This window comes from Etheostoma spectabile, chromosome 24 (assembly GCF_008692095.1).
Source record: "Etheostoma spectabile isolate EspeVRDwgs_2016 chromosome 24, UIUC_Espe_1.0, whole genome shotgun sequence".
NCBI classification, from domain to species: domain Eukaryota; kingdom Metazoa; phylum Chordata; class Actinopteri; order Perciformes; family Percidae; genus Etheostoma; species Etheostoma spectabile.
Window position 1 is genome coordinate 6,941,165 of NC_045756.1, and position 14,880 is coordinate 6,956,044.

At 38.9% G+C, this 14,880-nt stretch overlaps 2 protein-coding genes and 1 non-coding gene across 11 annotated transcripts in view; all 3 read left to right on the forward strand.

The window, feature by feature from the left end:
- Nucleotides 1-4,666, forward strand: part of LOC116674041 (gastrula zinc finger protein XlCGF17.1) — a 9,022-nt gene extending 4,356 nt beyond the window's left edge. For 2 of the 5 annotated variants that reach the window (XM_032506553.1, XM_032506554.1), the window contains one exon: nt 2,482-4,666. In XM_032506553.1, coding sequence (XP_032362444.1) covers nt 2,482-3,740 — 1,259 coding nt within the window. In that variant the 3' untranslated portion in view covers nt 3,741-4,666. Of the gene's footprint in view, nt 1-2,469 lie in introns of all 5 variants that reach the window. The other 3 variants (XM_032506555.1, XM_032506556.1, XM_032506552.1) reach the window with 3 other exon arrangements.
- Nucleotides 4,667-8,875: 4,209 nt separating this feature from the next.
- On the forward strand, nt 8,876-8,949 carry trnat-agu (transfer RNA threonine (anticodon AGU)). The gene has a single exon. It is a non-coding gene; the product is annotated as a tRNA-Thr (tRNA).
- Nucleotides 8,950-13,938: 4,989 nt separating this feature from the next.
- LOC116674037 (gastrula zinc finger protein XlCGF8.2DB) overlaps nt 13,939-14,880 on the forward strand; it is a 99,861-nt gene continuing 98,919 nt past the window's right edge. For 4 of the 5 annotated variants that reach the window (XM_032506533.1, XM_032506534.1, XM_032506535.1 and 1 more), the window contains exon 1: nt 13,939-14,209. In XM_032506533.1, the coding sequence (XP_032362424.1) occupies nt 14,146-14,209 (64 nt within the window). In that variant the 5' untranslated portion in view covers nt 13,939-14,145. The remainder of the gene's footprint in view (nt 14,210-14,880) is intronic. The other variant, XM_032506537.1, reaches the window with a different exon arrangement.

Sequence of the window (14,880 nt, forward strand, 5' to 3'; positions counted from 1 at the left end):
GGAGGTAGCAGTTCATTTTCACATTCAACACATAACACACACACACATATGGAAGTAAACAAGGTTTTGTGTGGCAGGGCACCTTTAAAGTAATTTTAGTACAAATTTATTATAACCGCCACCTGGTAACAAGTGTGTTTGTCGTTCATGTTGTAGTAACTGAAAATGTTTACTGGGTTATTTTAAAAGTAATTTCGAAATGAGCAACACTGGGGAAGCTATTAGCTAGTAATTGGTCTCGCTGTGCCAGACTCCCCTCCAAAGCACCCTGAAGGAGGGTCTGGCTACTTCACATAGCACTTGGGGATGGGAGGAAAACATTAGTGATGGCTCAATGAAGCCAAACCATTTTCTTATTTTTCTGAGCTCACTAGATGGCGGTCTCTGTTCAAAGAAAAAAGTTAAAGGAATGGCAAGTCAGTGTGTTTCAACCCTAGAGATATATTATTATATTATATAATATTAGGCATTTATAATGGCCAATTTATACATATATATTTATATATATAGTTTTAATATTCATTCATCAGAATCATTTATGACAAATTATTCTGATAAATGAATATTTAAAAAAAATAAAAAAGGACAGTCAACCATGTGAGTGAGTGTTGGTGTTGCTTTGTCTGTCCACCAGGGGACGCTCTACAACGTTCTTGTTAGCACTTTTTTTTTTGTAAATGGCTTTTTGTTTGAAGGACTTTAAGTTCCAAATCTTAAGTTTGTATTTTTATACATTTTATTTATCATAATTTTAATGTATTTTGATGTTCCTCTGTTCTGTTGTGACAGTAAAACAAATTATTATCATATTATTTTGTTGAGAACTCATGAATAACTAATGTTAAGGAAAGCTGTTTTGTTACGCGTTTCTGGATTTTTTTCTTTCTTAAATACATATTGGCTGATATATCAGAATATTGGATTTTTAAATAAAGAAATATTTGTGTCGGTGTCGGCCTTAAACATCCTTTATCGGTCGGGCTCTACTTACGTTATTGAAGGTATAACGTTAAGCTTACTGAACAAGGAAAACAGAAGTGGCCTTGATTGGCGATGATGACGGATTTGTGTGAAGTGGAATTCCGGGACTGTTAGTCAGGAAGTGATATCAACCCTCATGTTGTCCTCGGGTGAAAATTGACCCGTTTTCTTATATCAGTGTTCTTTTCAATTCCCCCAAAAATAACATGATTAATTCCACACAATGCTCTTTGGCAAGTACTTTCATTCATTTTGGGGCGTCTTATTCAATTTTATAGCATTTGAAAACAAATTGAAGTGGTTTCCAAATAGTAAAAGTTGACATATTCCAGTCTGTGATTATCCATTAACATCCATTCCTTTAATTTAGTCTAAATCATTACTAATTTCTGCTTTTCTAACTCAGACATTAGGTATAATTTTCTTTTAAAGGAGGTTGATTGACCATAAATTCCAAAAATAACTGTAAAAGTAAAGTTAATAAGTTAGTGTTATGTAGTGTTGAAAACGTCAAAAAACAAACGTCAAAAATGACAAACATTGAAAAAAAAGTGTCAAAAGTGTTTAAAAAGAGGAACAAAAACATAAAAGTTAAAAACCTTGGTAAAAAGTGTCAACAAAAGTGTTGATTTTGACGGGAAGACAACACGATAAATGCGATAGACTGGGGGTGCTGTTTTGCTGGCACATTAAATGTCAATTGAATGAACGAAAACCAAATGGCAAAATGAAATGCAACTCATTAAGATTTCATTCTATTGTTTAGTCAAAATAATTTTAACTGAATTGAGGATCACATTGAAACATTTCATAATGAATTCTCAATTGTAAAAATACATATTCAAACTGTATGAAAGGTAATTGCACTTTCATTCAAAACTGAATCCAAAATAATTCAAACTAAATTTAGTATTGTAGATTCTAGATATTGAAGTTCTGATATAAAGTCAGTTAAAATCACTTTAATATATGCAGGCATTCCCAATAAATGGGAAGACTTGTGTTTTCACCAGATTGTCTGACACATGAGGCAGGATCTGGAAATGAATGCTTCTCCAACAATGGCAACATGCTGCCAATCTCCCCATGAGCGGTGCTTCTTGTCTAGCAACTCCTCCAACATTTCAGACCCTTATAGTACCAACAAAGTCTATAATCCTTGCATCCCAAGAAACAACAGAACTGGACAATCCTCATGCTTCTTTTGAGCTACCAGTGTGATGGCATGTTGCCTTCCCCTGTGAGTTGTGTGAACAAACAATAGTTTAAGCTTGCCGGCTCCGACTGGACTCCATGGTGCATTCAGCTAACCCTCTGTAAGCTCACATTGCATTCATGCCCGCCTTGTTATTGTGAGCGTCAGTCCTGGAAAAAAAATCTTTAAATTGAAGAGTGAATTGAAATTCCTGACACCCCTATTTATTAGATCTATTAAATTATCATAGTGTTGGTAAGATTCACGTTAATAGCTGTTAGTTTGTCTTTCACCTTTACCTTCAGATGTCCAGAAAGTGATTGTTGGTGAAGAACATCAGCAGGAGTGGAGCACCAGTCTGGACCAGGAGGACACAAAGCCCCCCCACATTAAAGAGGAGCAGGAGGAACTCCGGATCAGTCAGGACCGAGAGCAGCTTCAAGGGCTGGAAGAGGCTGATATCACCAAGTTCTCCTTCACTCATGTCCCTGTGAAGAGTGAAGATGATGAAGAGAAACCTCAGTTCTCACAGCTTCATCACAGACAAACTGAAGAGATAAAAACAGAAGCGGATGGAGAGGACTGTGGAGGACCAGAACCAGCCAAGAAATCAGATCCAGATGCACATTTACAACCAGATATTGATGATGAGACTGGAGACTCTTCTGAACCTGATACTGATGACAGTGCTGATTGGAAAGAGACTAGAGAACCTCGGTCAGGTTTAAACTCTATGAAAAATTATAGATTCCCTGTTAGCGATTCAAGATGCACTATTGGTAAGAAACCATTTAGCTGCTCTGAGTGTGGGAAAAGATTTGGCACCAACGGACATCTGAAGAGACATATTAAAACTCACACAGGAGAGAAACCATTTAGCTGCTCAGTCTGTAAAAAAGCTTTTACACAGAGTGAAAATTTACAGACTCATATGAGAATCCACAAAGGAGAGAAACCATTTAGCTGCTTAATCTGTGAGAAAGATTTTGGACAGAGTGGAAACTTACAGGCACACATGAGAATCCACACAGGAGAAAGGCCATTTATTTGCTCGGTCTGTAAGAAAGCTTTTACAGAGAGTGGAAGTTTAAAGAAACATAAGAGAATCCACACAGGAGAGAAACCATTTAGCTGCTCAATCTGTAAGAAAGCGTTTAGAGAGAGTGGAGGTTTAAAGGCACACATGAGAACCCACACAGGAGAGAAACCATTCAGCTGCTCAATCTGTAAGAAAGATTTTGTACACAGTGGAAACTTGGTGACACACATGAGGATCCACACAGGAGAGAGACCATTTAGCTGCTCAGTCTGTAAAAAAGATTTTAGAGAGAGTGGAAGTTTAAAGACACATATGAGAATTCACACAGGAGAGAAACCATTTAGCTGCTCAGTCTGTAAGAAAGGTTTTGTACACAGTGGGAACTTAGTGGCACACATGAGAATCCACACAGGAGAGAGACCATTTAGCTGCTCAGTTTGTAGGTTGGCTTTTACAGAGAGTGGAAGTTTACAGAAACACATGAGAACCCAACACTTGAGTGTTGGACGCTCCCCCCTCGTTTAGCTCCTCCCTGTCTACTTTACTCAGGTCATCCTGATTTGATCGTTAGGGATTGGCTACGCCCCCTGTACTTAAGGAAGGCTGGAGGACTCTCAGACTGAAGCAACTGGCACCATTGTGTTACTTTTTGGGGAGATTGAGGTCTGAGGGGTATGGCACAAAACCAAGATGAGATTTGGATATTGTACTATACAGATGTGTAAATAGTAACTCATTATGAAATAATTGAAACTGTATGAAAATAAACTGCTGAGAGTTGTACATTGAATACAGTGCATGACGTTGGCCAGGAATATTGCTATACTGGACAAAACTAGATAGATATTGAACCAAAATACACTACATATTCTGTAATACATGCTTATTTTACCCTATTTTTTAAACCATATTTGTGAAATGTGTATTCTGTATGTGCATATCTATTGGTTTCGACAATATGATATTGTGAAGTAGGGGAGGACTTAATAAACTGCATGCTTCCACCTGCTCCTTCTCAAACTTTTTTCTTTTCTTTTTTTCTTTCTTTGGTAAATTCCGACTGTTTTGATTTTGTGGTTTCTTTTGTAACATTGTTGATTGTTGGAGATAAATATAAATGAAATCACATCAAAGATAAGGGATTTAGCAGGGATTTCCCAGTTATCCTGGACCAAATTAAATACCTGTTCATATATACTTAATATAAAAAGGCTGATAGTTACAAACGTGTTTTAAATGAAGTCAGTGATGAAGGGCAATATATAAAGTCCTATATATGTGTGTTTCTATAGCGGTTCTAACAATGCCAGATTGGTCCGAGACCAATACACCTTTAATTAGTTCAGTCTTTTCTTGTATTCTTTAACAATAAAGGAGCATGTATGTTACTCTACCATGTGCATCATAGAGTAGGTCTAGACCACACTCTATAATTTACAAAGAACCAACAATTATGCTGCACATTATGCTACCCTGGTAGCAAATGAAAAAAGGTAAACAAAGGATGACTGTAAGTATAGGCCGTAATATACACCTAGTTTATTTATCAACCCTTTCTGTCCATTTGGCCTACTTATGCTGTTTTCATAACCGGTGGTTAGCTGCTAACATTAGCTTTTGGGGCACTTGGTAAATGAGTATTTTATACCACTAACAAGACAGAAGATAGCACCACACTTAAACAGTAGCATAATCAGCATCCCTAAAGGCAAACCGAAGCATAGAGGACTTTGGCAGACAGATTATAAAGACAGTAAGTATGTGTTTACATTTGGGCGCCATCTTGGAAAACAACAATCAAATCATGAACGCTGTGTTTGAGCTGTGTTACTGGTTGCATGGTATTCATCGGTCTACTGCTTGTCACTCCCCGATGTAAGTCTCTTTGCGACAAGTAGCCTACAAGATGCTAACGAGAGACTTCTGTAATATCAATACAGAATAAAAATGGACCTACTTAACCAAGTTGGTTCACTGCTGGTTACAAGTTAGCATCAGAGACAACAAAGGCTGTCAGTTGAATGGCGTTTTGAGCTAACGTTAGCAATCAAACTATCATAGCTAGCTAAAAGGTTTCTTCTGTTATTGTTTGTAATCAAAAAAGTTTATAATTTTATGGATTTCACAAATTTAAGTTTGACAGTTTTTCCATAAATGGTTTGAATCTGAGCATGTGCGACTCACATCTGCACTCGACTTACATTGGGTAAAGACAGTTAGCGCTAACATGGCTATAATTTTGCAGCTAACACACAATGGACACGATATTCAGCAATGTTGGTGAATAATTAGCAAACGTTAGCAATCAATCAAATAGCTACAACGTTTTTTTAAAAAAAGTGCTAACTTCGCTACAAGCTAGCAATCAAAAACAACAAAGGCTGTCACTTGAATGGCGAGCTAACGTTAGCAATAAAACAAAGTTTTTTATTTTATGGATTTCACAAATTTCAGTACGACACGTTGTGCCATAAAGCGTTTAAATCTGAGCATGTGCAACTCTAATCATCGGGGAGTGACACTGCGCATGACTGTTTTCCAAGATGGCGCCCAAATGTAAACACAAACGCTACTTTCTTTATAATCTATCTTTTAAATAAATTGTCTGTATACTTCTTAATGGCATGTAGGGAATAGTGATTTACCAAGTCCCCTGAAAGCTAGCGTTAGCAGCTAACTACTGGTTTTGCTATAGCTTGTTTAATGCTAGAGCAAAATCGATAAGCACGAACACATGTCCCAGAGAACGTTGAACGACTTGGTACAAGTATGTTATTAACCCCTAGGTTCTTTTTCCGCCAGAATTGTCCTTTAAGGATCATTGTATGTTTTTAACCCTCCTGTTATTCATGTCAAATTTGACCCCTTTCCAAAAAGTTTCTATATCAGAAATGTGGGTTCTTTCGAACAAACTTTCCAAAAAAGTAACGTGGATGGTTCCCAAACACGCTCTGCACAACTTATATAAATAATCAATTCATTACTTTCATTGTGTGTTTTTTGTCAGTTTTGTAGCATTTGGACAAAAACAATTGGTAAAGGAATTTTAATTAAATTATGTGAAAAGATGTCAATAAAAGTGACAGATGCAAAAATAAAAATAAAAGGCTCAGAAAAAGTCAACAAACGTTGAAAAAGTGACAAAAGACACAAAAGGGTAAAAAAAAGATGACCAAAACCTTGATAAAAGGTTTTTCATTTGAAATTTCCAAGTCGGTGGTGTTGGAAATATATTTGTTTGAACCATATATTGAATTATGATTAACCACATATTTACCTTGAATAATTGTGTATGCTTATAATGTTCCAGTGCTTTATTAATGATGGGAGAGACAGTTGAAGGGTGAGAGTGAAGGCACCATCTTATCTGGAATATTCCACTGAATAAAAGATCATTTATCAACATCTTAGTTTCTGAGTGTATTTATCTGGACCCTGAGACCGGAGCAGGATTTGAGCTCCAACAGTGAGAAGACAACACAAGGGTTAAGTTGGCTGTTAAAGTTTTAACCCTTTTAACCCCCGTCAAAGATTGAATCATGAAGATGAAGATGATCATACTTATTGTTATTTCAAGCTCTGCAGGTATAATGTTGTTGAAGATCCATATTTCTGTGAGCAGGGTTCAAACCTACGCAGGGAGACCCGGTTTGGATCCCAGGTGAACCAGTTTAGCAGTAATCAGGAGAGAGAGGGAATCACCACGGCAACAACACAGACACAGAGAAAGACAGGGGAAACAGTCAGTTGCTACGTTTCCATCCACGTGTCAATCAAATTATCTGAAGTTTGGTAAAAAAAACTATTTTGACTATAGCTGGTGAAAGTGTGTTTCCATCCAACGGCTTTAAACAAATAAAAACCTGTGGTGATGACGTCACACGCTGTTTTGCGATCAAATTGGCATATCGAATAGATTTGAGACATTTTGAGGTGTTTCCATTCATTTTCGCACTGAATTGCACAGCATTCAAGCAACAAAGTTTTTCTAACACACAATCTCAGTGAGCTGATATGTGAAAAGGTACACATCACAACCTTTAGTTTTACTACGAACCATCACAGGAAGTTTATTTTGAAGTAGCCTACGCGGAAGTTGTCTGTTCTGTAATCGTGCTAGCTTTGAGACACTAGATGCAAACTATGTCCCACTTTCTTGTAACATTGTTATACGTTGTATGTAACATATAACCGGAAATGGTCACAGTAAAGACAAGCAATTAGTAATGCGTTATATTACTGTGTTACAGCAAAAAGGAATACATTACTGTAATTGTGTTACTTACTAAAGTACTGAAGGTGGTGCTGTGGCTTAGGTGGTTAAAGTGCCTGTCTAGTAAACAGGGGATCCTGGGTTTAAATCCCAGCAGCACCTTGATGTTGCAGAGTTTACCTCTGTTTGCATTATGTCTATCATAGAAAGGGGACTGGTAACTAACATCCTAGTTTACATTAAAATAGACACAGGCTAATTATTGCTAACTAACATGCTAGTTAACATCAGTAATTAAACCTAAACAGCTGGTGACAGTAATTTGTGTGGTTATGATGCAATAGTTAGCCCATTTTTATCAAAAAAAACCGTCTTCTACGGAGCCATAACATGAGGTACAAGGTAATGGAGCATTTTATAAATTGTCGTGTTTCTTTAGAAATAAACAACGGACAAATAGAGTCTTTAAACGCTTCAGATGTCAAATTATTCGTTGTCAAAGTGGCGCCAAAATGAATGAGAGGCAATGGGATGTGGGTGATGGCTTCGTAGCTTTAAAATGGCGCCATTGGAGCTATGCTTAGAGAGGAGAGGCTTACCCCCGTGGTCAACATCACATGCACCTAAAACCCCACCCAACAGTGTTGTCACAGGGTCCTCATGTACACCTGGGCCACGTGTAAACTGGGTCCATGGACTATAGGTGGTGCTGTAGCTTAGAGGTAAAAGCGCCTGTCTTGTAAACAGGGGATCCTGGGTTAAAATCCCAGCAGTGCCTGATAATCAATTGATTACCATTTCACAGTATTGTCACCAGCATTTACATCTGTGCCAGATCTCTTTTCCCATCAGCAGATTTGCGCAGCTGGACACTCTCTATGCAGATCTGCACCAGATTTGTCTGAAGACTCTGACTGACAGTCCGTCCGGCGCAGCTGCACAGACAACATGCACCACAACTGAATTGAGTCCGCACAGCGGAACGTTTCCCCCCCCCTCCCGCATAAACACACAACTCTATCTGACTTCTGCAGAGGGAAGACTGCAGGCTAACTGGTAAGTGCATTATGCAAGTAACATTTTAAAAGTAAACTGGTGTTGACGTCCATGATAGCGCTACCTGTCACTACCCAGTGTGTGTCAAGTGCAGATGTGACTTGCACATGCTCAGATTTAAACCATTTACGGCATAACTGTCATACTGAAATTTGTGAAATCCATAAAATATTAAACATTTTGTCATTACAAACAATAACAGAAGAAACCCACAGTGCGTATATTACGAGTATAATATTACCAAAATGTAATTAGTAATGCGTTATATTACTGCGTTACAGCAAGAAGGAATACATTACTGTAATTGTGTTACTTTTGTAACGTGTTACTACCAATACTGCCAGTCAGTATACTGTATATTTGGCTAATACAAGGTAAATGTATTCATGGAGGTGCTGTGGCTTAATTGGTTAAAGTGCCTGTCTAGTAAACAGGAGATCCTGGGTTCAAGTCCCAGCAGCACCTTGCTGCAGGGATTACCTCTATTTGCATCCCATCATCATGTCTACTCAATCCCCATGCTACCCCTTAATCCCTGGTAGCAAATGAAAAAGGCATGTTACATTTACACTGAAACACTACAGTAACACAGATGTAAGATGATACATACAGTACTCAGTCTGTAGGGAGTTGGGTAGGGACCCAGGGGTTGCTGGTTCAAGTCCCCATATGGACCAAAGTACGGAGTGTGGACTAGTATCTAGAGAGATGCCACTTTTCATCCTTGGCACTGCCAGGTAATCTTCAGCAAGGCACCGAATCCCTCCCCCCCCCCCAACCGCTCAGGGCACTGGTCCTGCATGCAGCCCACTCACCATTTGTGCATGAATAGGTCCTGAGCATGTGTGTGTGTATTTGAGGCCTGTGTGTAGTGATTACTAACAGAACAGTGTAAATTGTAATTTCCCCACTGGGGATCAATAAATAGTATAACTTAAACTAAATTAGTTTATTCATCAGCCATTTCTGTTCATTTGGTATAATAATGCGGTTTTGATAAATACTAGTAAATTGATTATTAACCCTCCACCACTCTGTAAGGAAGAGCCTGGAAGACCTCAAATCAGGCAGTCGGCCCTGTCGGTACACAATCCGTCCTGCCTGCACGATCCATTCTGCGCATGCGCAAGATGTTTGTGCATGCACAGATGATATCATGATGCACGCGGATTTACGACACTGCTCGATCTGTTCCCATTGACAGTTAAAGAAAGTCTGTTCTCCTCTACCAGAAAGCTGACGTTAGTTTAGCTAACAGCTAACTAACCACTAGCTGAGACAGTTTATAAAAGACCCTCAAAACTTAAAATAACTCTTTGAATATATAACAGCTGTTACAACAGTTCTACTTTACTTGTACTCATTTAAAGTACAATCACGCAATACTTGTCTTTATTATTACTGTATAGTCTCAATTTTAGCTGTCTCAGCTAGCTGTTAGCTAAAGTAACGTTAGCTTTCCGGTGGAGACCAACAGCCGACTGCTACTCTGGAACAGATCGTGGAGTGCCGTAAATCTCTGGTAAATCCTCGTTCATCATGATTATCATCTGCGTGTGCGCGAACATGTTGCACATGCGCAGAACGGATCGAGTACCGACAGGCCCCCTAGGTGCCTTGGTCGCTAAAGTTCAAGTTTATTTCACCTCTGACCTCAGTCAACATCACATGCACCTTAAACCCCATCCAAAAGCAATGTCACTGGGTCCTGGTGTACACCTGGGCCACGTTCAGCCCCGACAAAAAGAGCAAACCGTCTTTTCAAACCGTAGGAGGTTGCTTGTTATAATGCAGTATTGTCACCAAACTGACCTGTTTATTCACAATAAACTTTATTCCTGATTTCCCAGAGCATGTACATCTGTGCCAGATCTGTTTCCCCATCATCAGATTCTCACTATGCAGATCTGCACCAGACTTGTCTGTGGCTTTGATCTGACAGTCCGTTCGGGGGGTTTGTCATTACAAACAATAACAGAAGTAACATTTTAGCTGGCTATGCTTGATTGCTAATCTTAGCCCGAAACGCCATTCAAGTGCCTTTGTTGTGCTTGATGCTAACTTGTAGCCAACAGTGAACAAACTTAGTTATGTAGGTCCATTTTTATTGTATTGACATTACAGAAGTCTCTAGATAGCATCTTGTAGGCTACTTGTCGCAAATTGATGTATGCGCGACTCACATCTGCACTCGACTCACACTGGGTAGTGACACTAACCACTACCCATTATTTTGTCTGTAGCTAGCCTAGCTGCTAGTATTAGCACTACAAATATGATCATGCATCTTAAGAGCCGTCATCCTGAGCAGCACCAAGACTTTTTGAAAAGTAAGAAGGAAAAAATGCCGGCAAAACCCCATCTTCAGCCCGTTGACAAAGCTGAAGAATAGAGCAGCGACCACCCAAAGGTAAAAGGACGAAGAGACAAAGATTTCACACTTAAAAAATCTGTCCTACACTCACAGGAATGCTCCCACAGTAGCGGCAATTGGATCCGCATTTAGCATGTTTGGGAACAACTTGTACTCACACTAGGAATGTATGAACAGAATCTACTACAGATAAAAAGCATTTAAGAGTCACAGTATGCACTACGCCATAAACATCCACATACAGTATGTCCTGTGTTTCCTTTAATAAGAAAACACTAAATTAGTCATTTGTCTAGTTTTAAACAAGACAAGTTGCCTAATTGGTGTCAAACCCTATAAGACTTTTTTCATAATCCCCACAATTTCGTTAAAAAAAGCCATACATCTTGGCAGAAAGATGAAAAATGTTGTTTACGTCACACAAGAGTAGCCGTTTTCCCCTGTTGCCATGGGAACGTTATGAAGTATTTTTTCCCGCAATTTTATTGCATTAAATTGCACAAATATCCTGCATATTCCATCGCATCTTATGAAGAAAAAGCCTCGGGGAAATTTGTGTCTGTGGAGGTGGGGGCTCCGGTGTTTTGAATTTGTACTGTGGTAACTATTTAAAAAACTTGCATATAACTTTTGCACTTTAGGAAATCAGGAATTAAATGTGTTGTCCTTATTGAAAATAAGCAGGTAACTAGATGTATATGTACATACTGTGACTAGACTGAGAGGAGAAAATCACCTGATTGCAGGCGCTGCTGGGATTTGAACGCAAGATCTCCTGTTTATAAGACTGGCGCTTTAGCCACTAAGCTACAGCTGTTAGTCACTTTATTAGCCCACACACCGCATAGCGACACACTAGCTGGGTATGCTCCAATAAATTCTGGCTTGGGCTGCAGTTTGCATTGGTGGTCATTGGTTCCATGATGTATTTATTTGTCATTTTGGTACATCCTGATAAATATACATTTTTCCCCAAACATATTTAAAAACAACACTAGTTACTTTGACTAGACCAAAACCGCAGACATGAGGTGGTTTGGCTGAGTTTGCTCCATCTGTACTGCAACTGAGCTCCGCTCTCTGTTAACATGCAAGAGAGGACACATAACCTTACAATTACCAGCTCTCAGATAAGAAAATCTGTCCTTGGGACTACCGACGTAATAAGGTCAGTACCCCAGAAAGTACAGAGTTCGATATCCTAACTTAGGAGTGAAGACTGGAGGGTCTGAGTTGGGTTGGGAACTGAAGGGTCTCTGGTTCAAGTCCTCCTATGGACAGAGGCGATTTTCAAATAGTCAATGTACTAGTTTTTATCACAGGTAACAGAAAGGGTTGATGAATCCACCAGGTGAAGATTATATCCTATGTTTGAGTTGCTCGGCTTTTCATGTGTTTTTTTGTACTATAAAAGTGAAGGAAACGTGCTGTGCTTTGTTTCAGCCACTAGATGAAGGCAGACTTCGCTGACGGACTAACAGGATGCAGAGGGAAAACCAGACACACAGTTGGGAAAGATTTCTGAGTGAAGATCATACACCTGATGTGTAAAGAGATACTGTTTGAGCATTTTTCACATCCTTTCTTAGACATGTGTACAGCCTCTGTTGTCATCGTTACTTTAGAAAAATAACAAAAAGAGAAACAAATTAGCATTTTTTAGGCTGAATAATGTGGGCTCTGGACCATATTTTTATATTTTTATACTTTGTCTTTGATTTGTTTTCTCATGGTGACCTACATCTCCAGTGTATTCAGAGAAAAGGACCAGTAGCTGTATGGGTTGACTGAAGTCTGCCTGTTTTTAATGCTGAATGTCTCAATTGACCAAGGATCCTGCACAAACTTTACAGATCGGCCACTTTAAGAACAATTATAGCTTTATTATATTTCTTTTAAGAGTTCAAGATTAACCTAACGACACATGAAGGCACCGTTTTTACTGTTCACTGTGTAACTCCCTTCAGGTCGTCTCATTTTCCTCTCACACAGTCTCTCAACGGGCCATTCTCCCTCTCCCTGATGCCTGATGTATGGTTCTGTGTTAATAATAATAACAATAACACACATATTATTCATAGGGTGCTTTACATGGTACTCAAAGGCACTTTACAGTAACATTCAGCACATTAGAAACTGTGTTTTTTGTGAATCTGCCCTCTGACACTAGCCCATGGATGTATTAGTTGTTACCTAGTAACAACATCCACCAAAGCTATGACCAGGCAGTGTGTTTAGGCAGTAGTGTGTGTGCGTTGTGTGCGGTCACGTGAGTATCAGTGTAGAGGGTTGTTGTTTATAGGGCGTTTTCAAATGTTGTGCGTCTGTGTGTGTACGGTGTGCAATGTGATGTCTTAAAGTGTATTGTAACAGATTGTAGGACCCCAGGAAGAATAACTTTTAGAAATGTGTGTATTTTTTTTTTATTTAATTCAATTAAATATGAAGTATTTCTTCTTATGCTTGTTTTACTTTGAATATTCAAGTTGATTAATGCACAGTTCACAATCTTGAAAGCTTATTTCTACATTTCCTTGATTGTCAAATTCGCGGAGCTGTTTAGGAAATTAAAGGTCCAGGAGGATCTTTAACCCTTGGGTCGTCTTCCCGTCAAAATTGAAAATCAACACTTTTGTTTAGGCTTTTTTTTTTTAAACCTTTTCTCACATTTTTGTCCCTTTTTCAACACTTTTGGTGCCTTTTGTCAATGTTAACTTTAGTTTTACAGCTATTTTTGGAATGTATGGTTAATAAACCTAATTTATAGGAAATTATACCTTATGTTTGAGTTAGAAAAGCAGAAATTAGGAATTATCTAGGCTAAAATTAAAGGAATGGATGTTGATGGATAATCACAGACTGGAATATGTCAACTTTTACTCAATGCTATTTCAAAACCACTTCAATTTGTTTCTCTCCAAATGCTATAAAATTTAATAAGAAACCCCAAAATTAATGAAAGTAGAGATTTGTACTTGTTATTTGTTATGTTATTTTGGGTAATTACAATTGGGTAGTTAAAAGGAACATTGATATTATAGGACAACATGAGGACAATACGAGGGTTAACCTATGTCCTCATCACCAGCAGGCGGCAGCAATGCAGTAACACTGCCTAGTCTGCCGGAAATGGACAGAAGAAGAAGAACATTGCCGGAATTCTACAAGAAGAAGAAGACGACGACGACGACTGTTTACCGACCTAAAGCCCGGACAGTCAGCGGAGAGAAGCCGTTAGCTCGAACCAAATAACGGCAGAAACCCCGAGGAGTTAGCTTGCTACAGACATGGACCGACACCGGAACCAGCTGCGGGCGGTTTTAAAACCGGAAACGGAGCTGCGAGGAGAAGGTTGGTGTTTACTGCTGTGCTAATGAGGCTAAGCTAACGTGAGCTAAACCATTCTCAGCCTGTTAGCCGGAGCTAGCTCCTGAAGCGCAGATATGAGCGCAAGAAAATTCTCGTTTTACGACAGGCTTCACGTGGGATTCATGAAACGTTCGTATCACACCAAGACGAGCGTAAGATTGATTGATAAATGCAGTGGAACAATCGTTGTTTATATATCACGCCCTAATATATTCCTCGTTGTAGAGGCCGCTGTCACTCCCCGATGTAAGTCGAGTGCAGATTTGAGTCGCGCATGCGTCACTTTGCATCGCGTGGAGATGTGAGTTGCGCATGCGTCACTTTGGACAAGTAGCACACAAGCTGCTAATGAGAGACTTTTCAAAGTCAAAGTCTGCTTTATTGTCAATTTCTTCACATGTCAAAACATACAAAGAGATCGAAATTACGTTTCCCTCTATCCCACGGTGGAGACAAGACATATTTAACCAATAAGGTCCACAGACAAACATAACATTCAAGTAAACAATATAAAAAGTAAAAATAAGGAGACATATACAATGAGGAAAATAAGAGCAGCAAAATTTGAGTTAAAAGTGTGCAATTATGCATACAATAGACAGTCAATATAATATAATAGTGCAACAAGACAGGCGGTAGCATAGTGGTGCCAG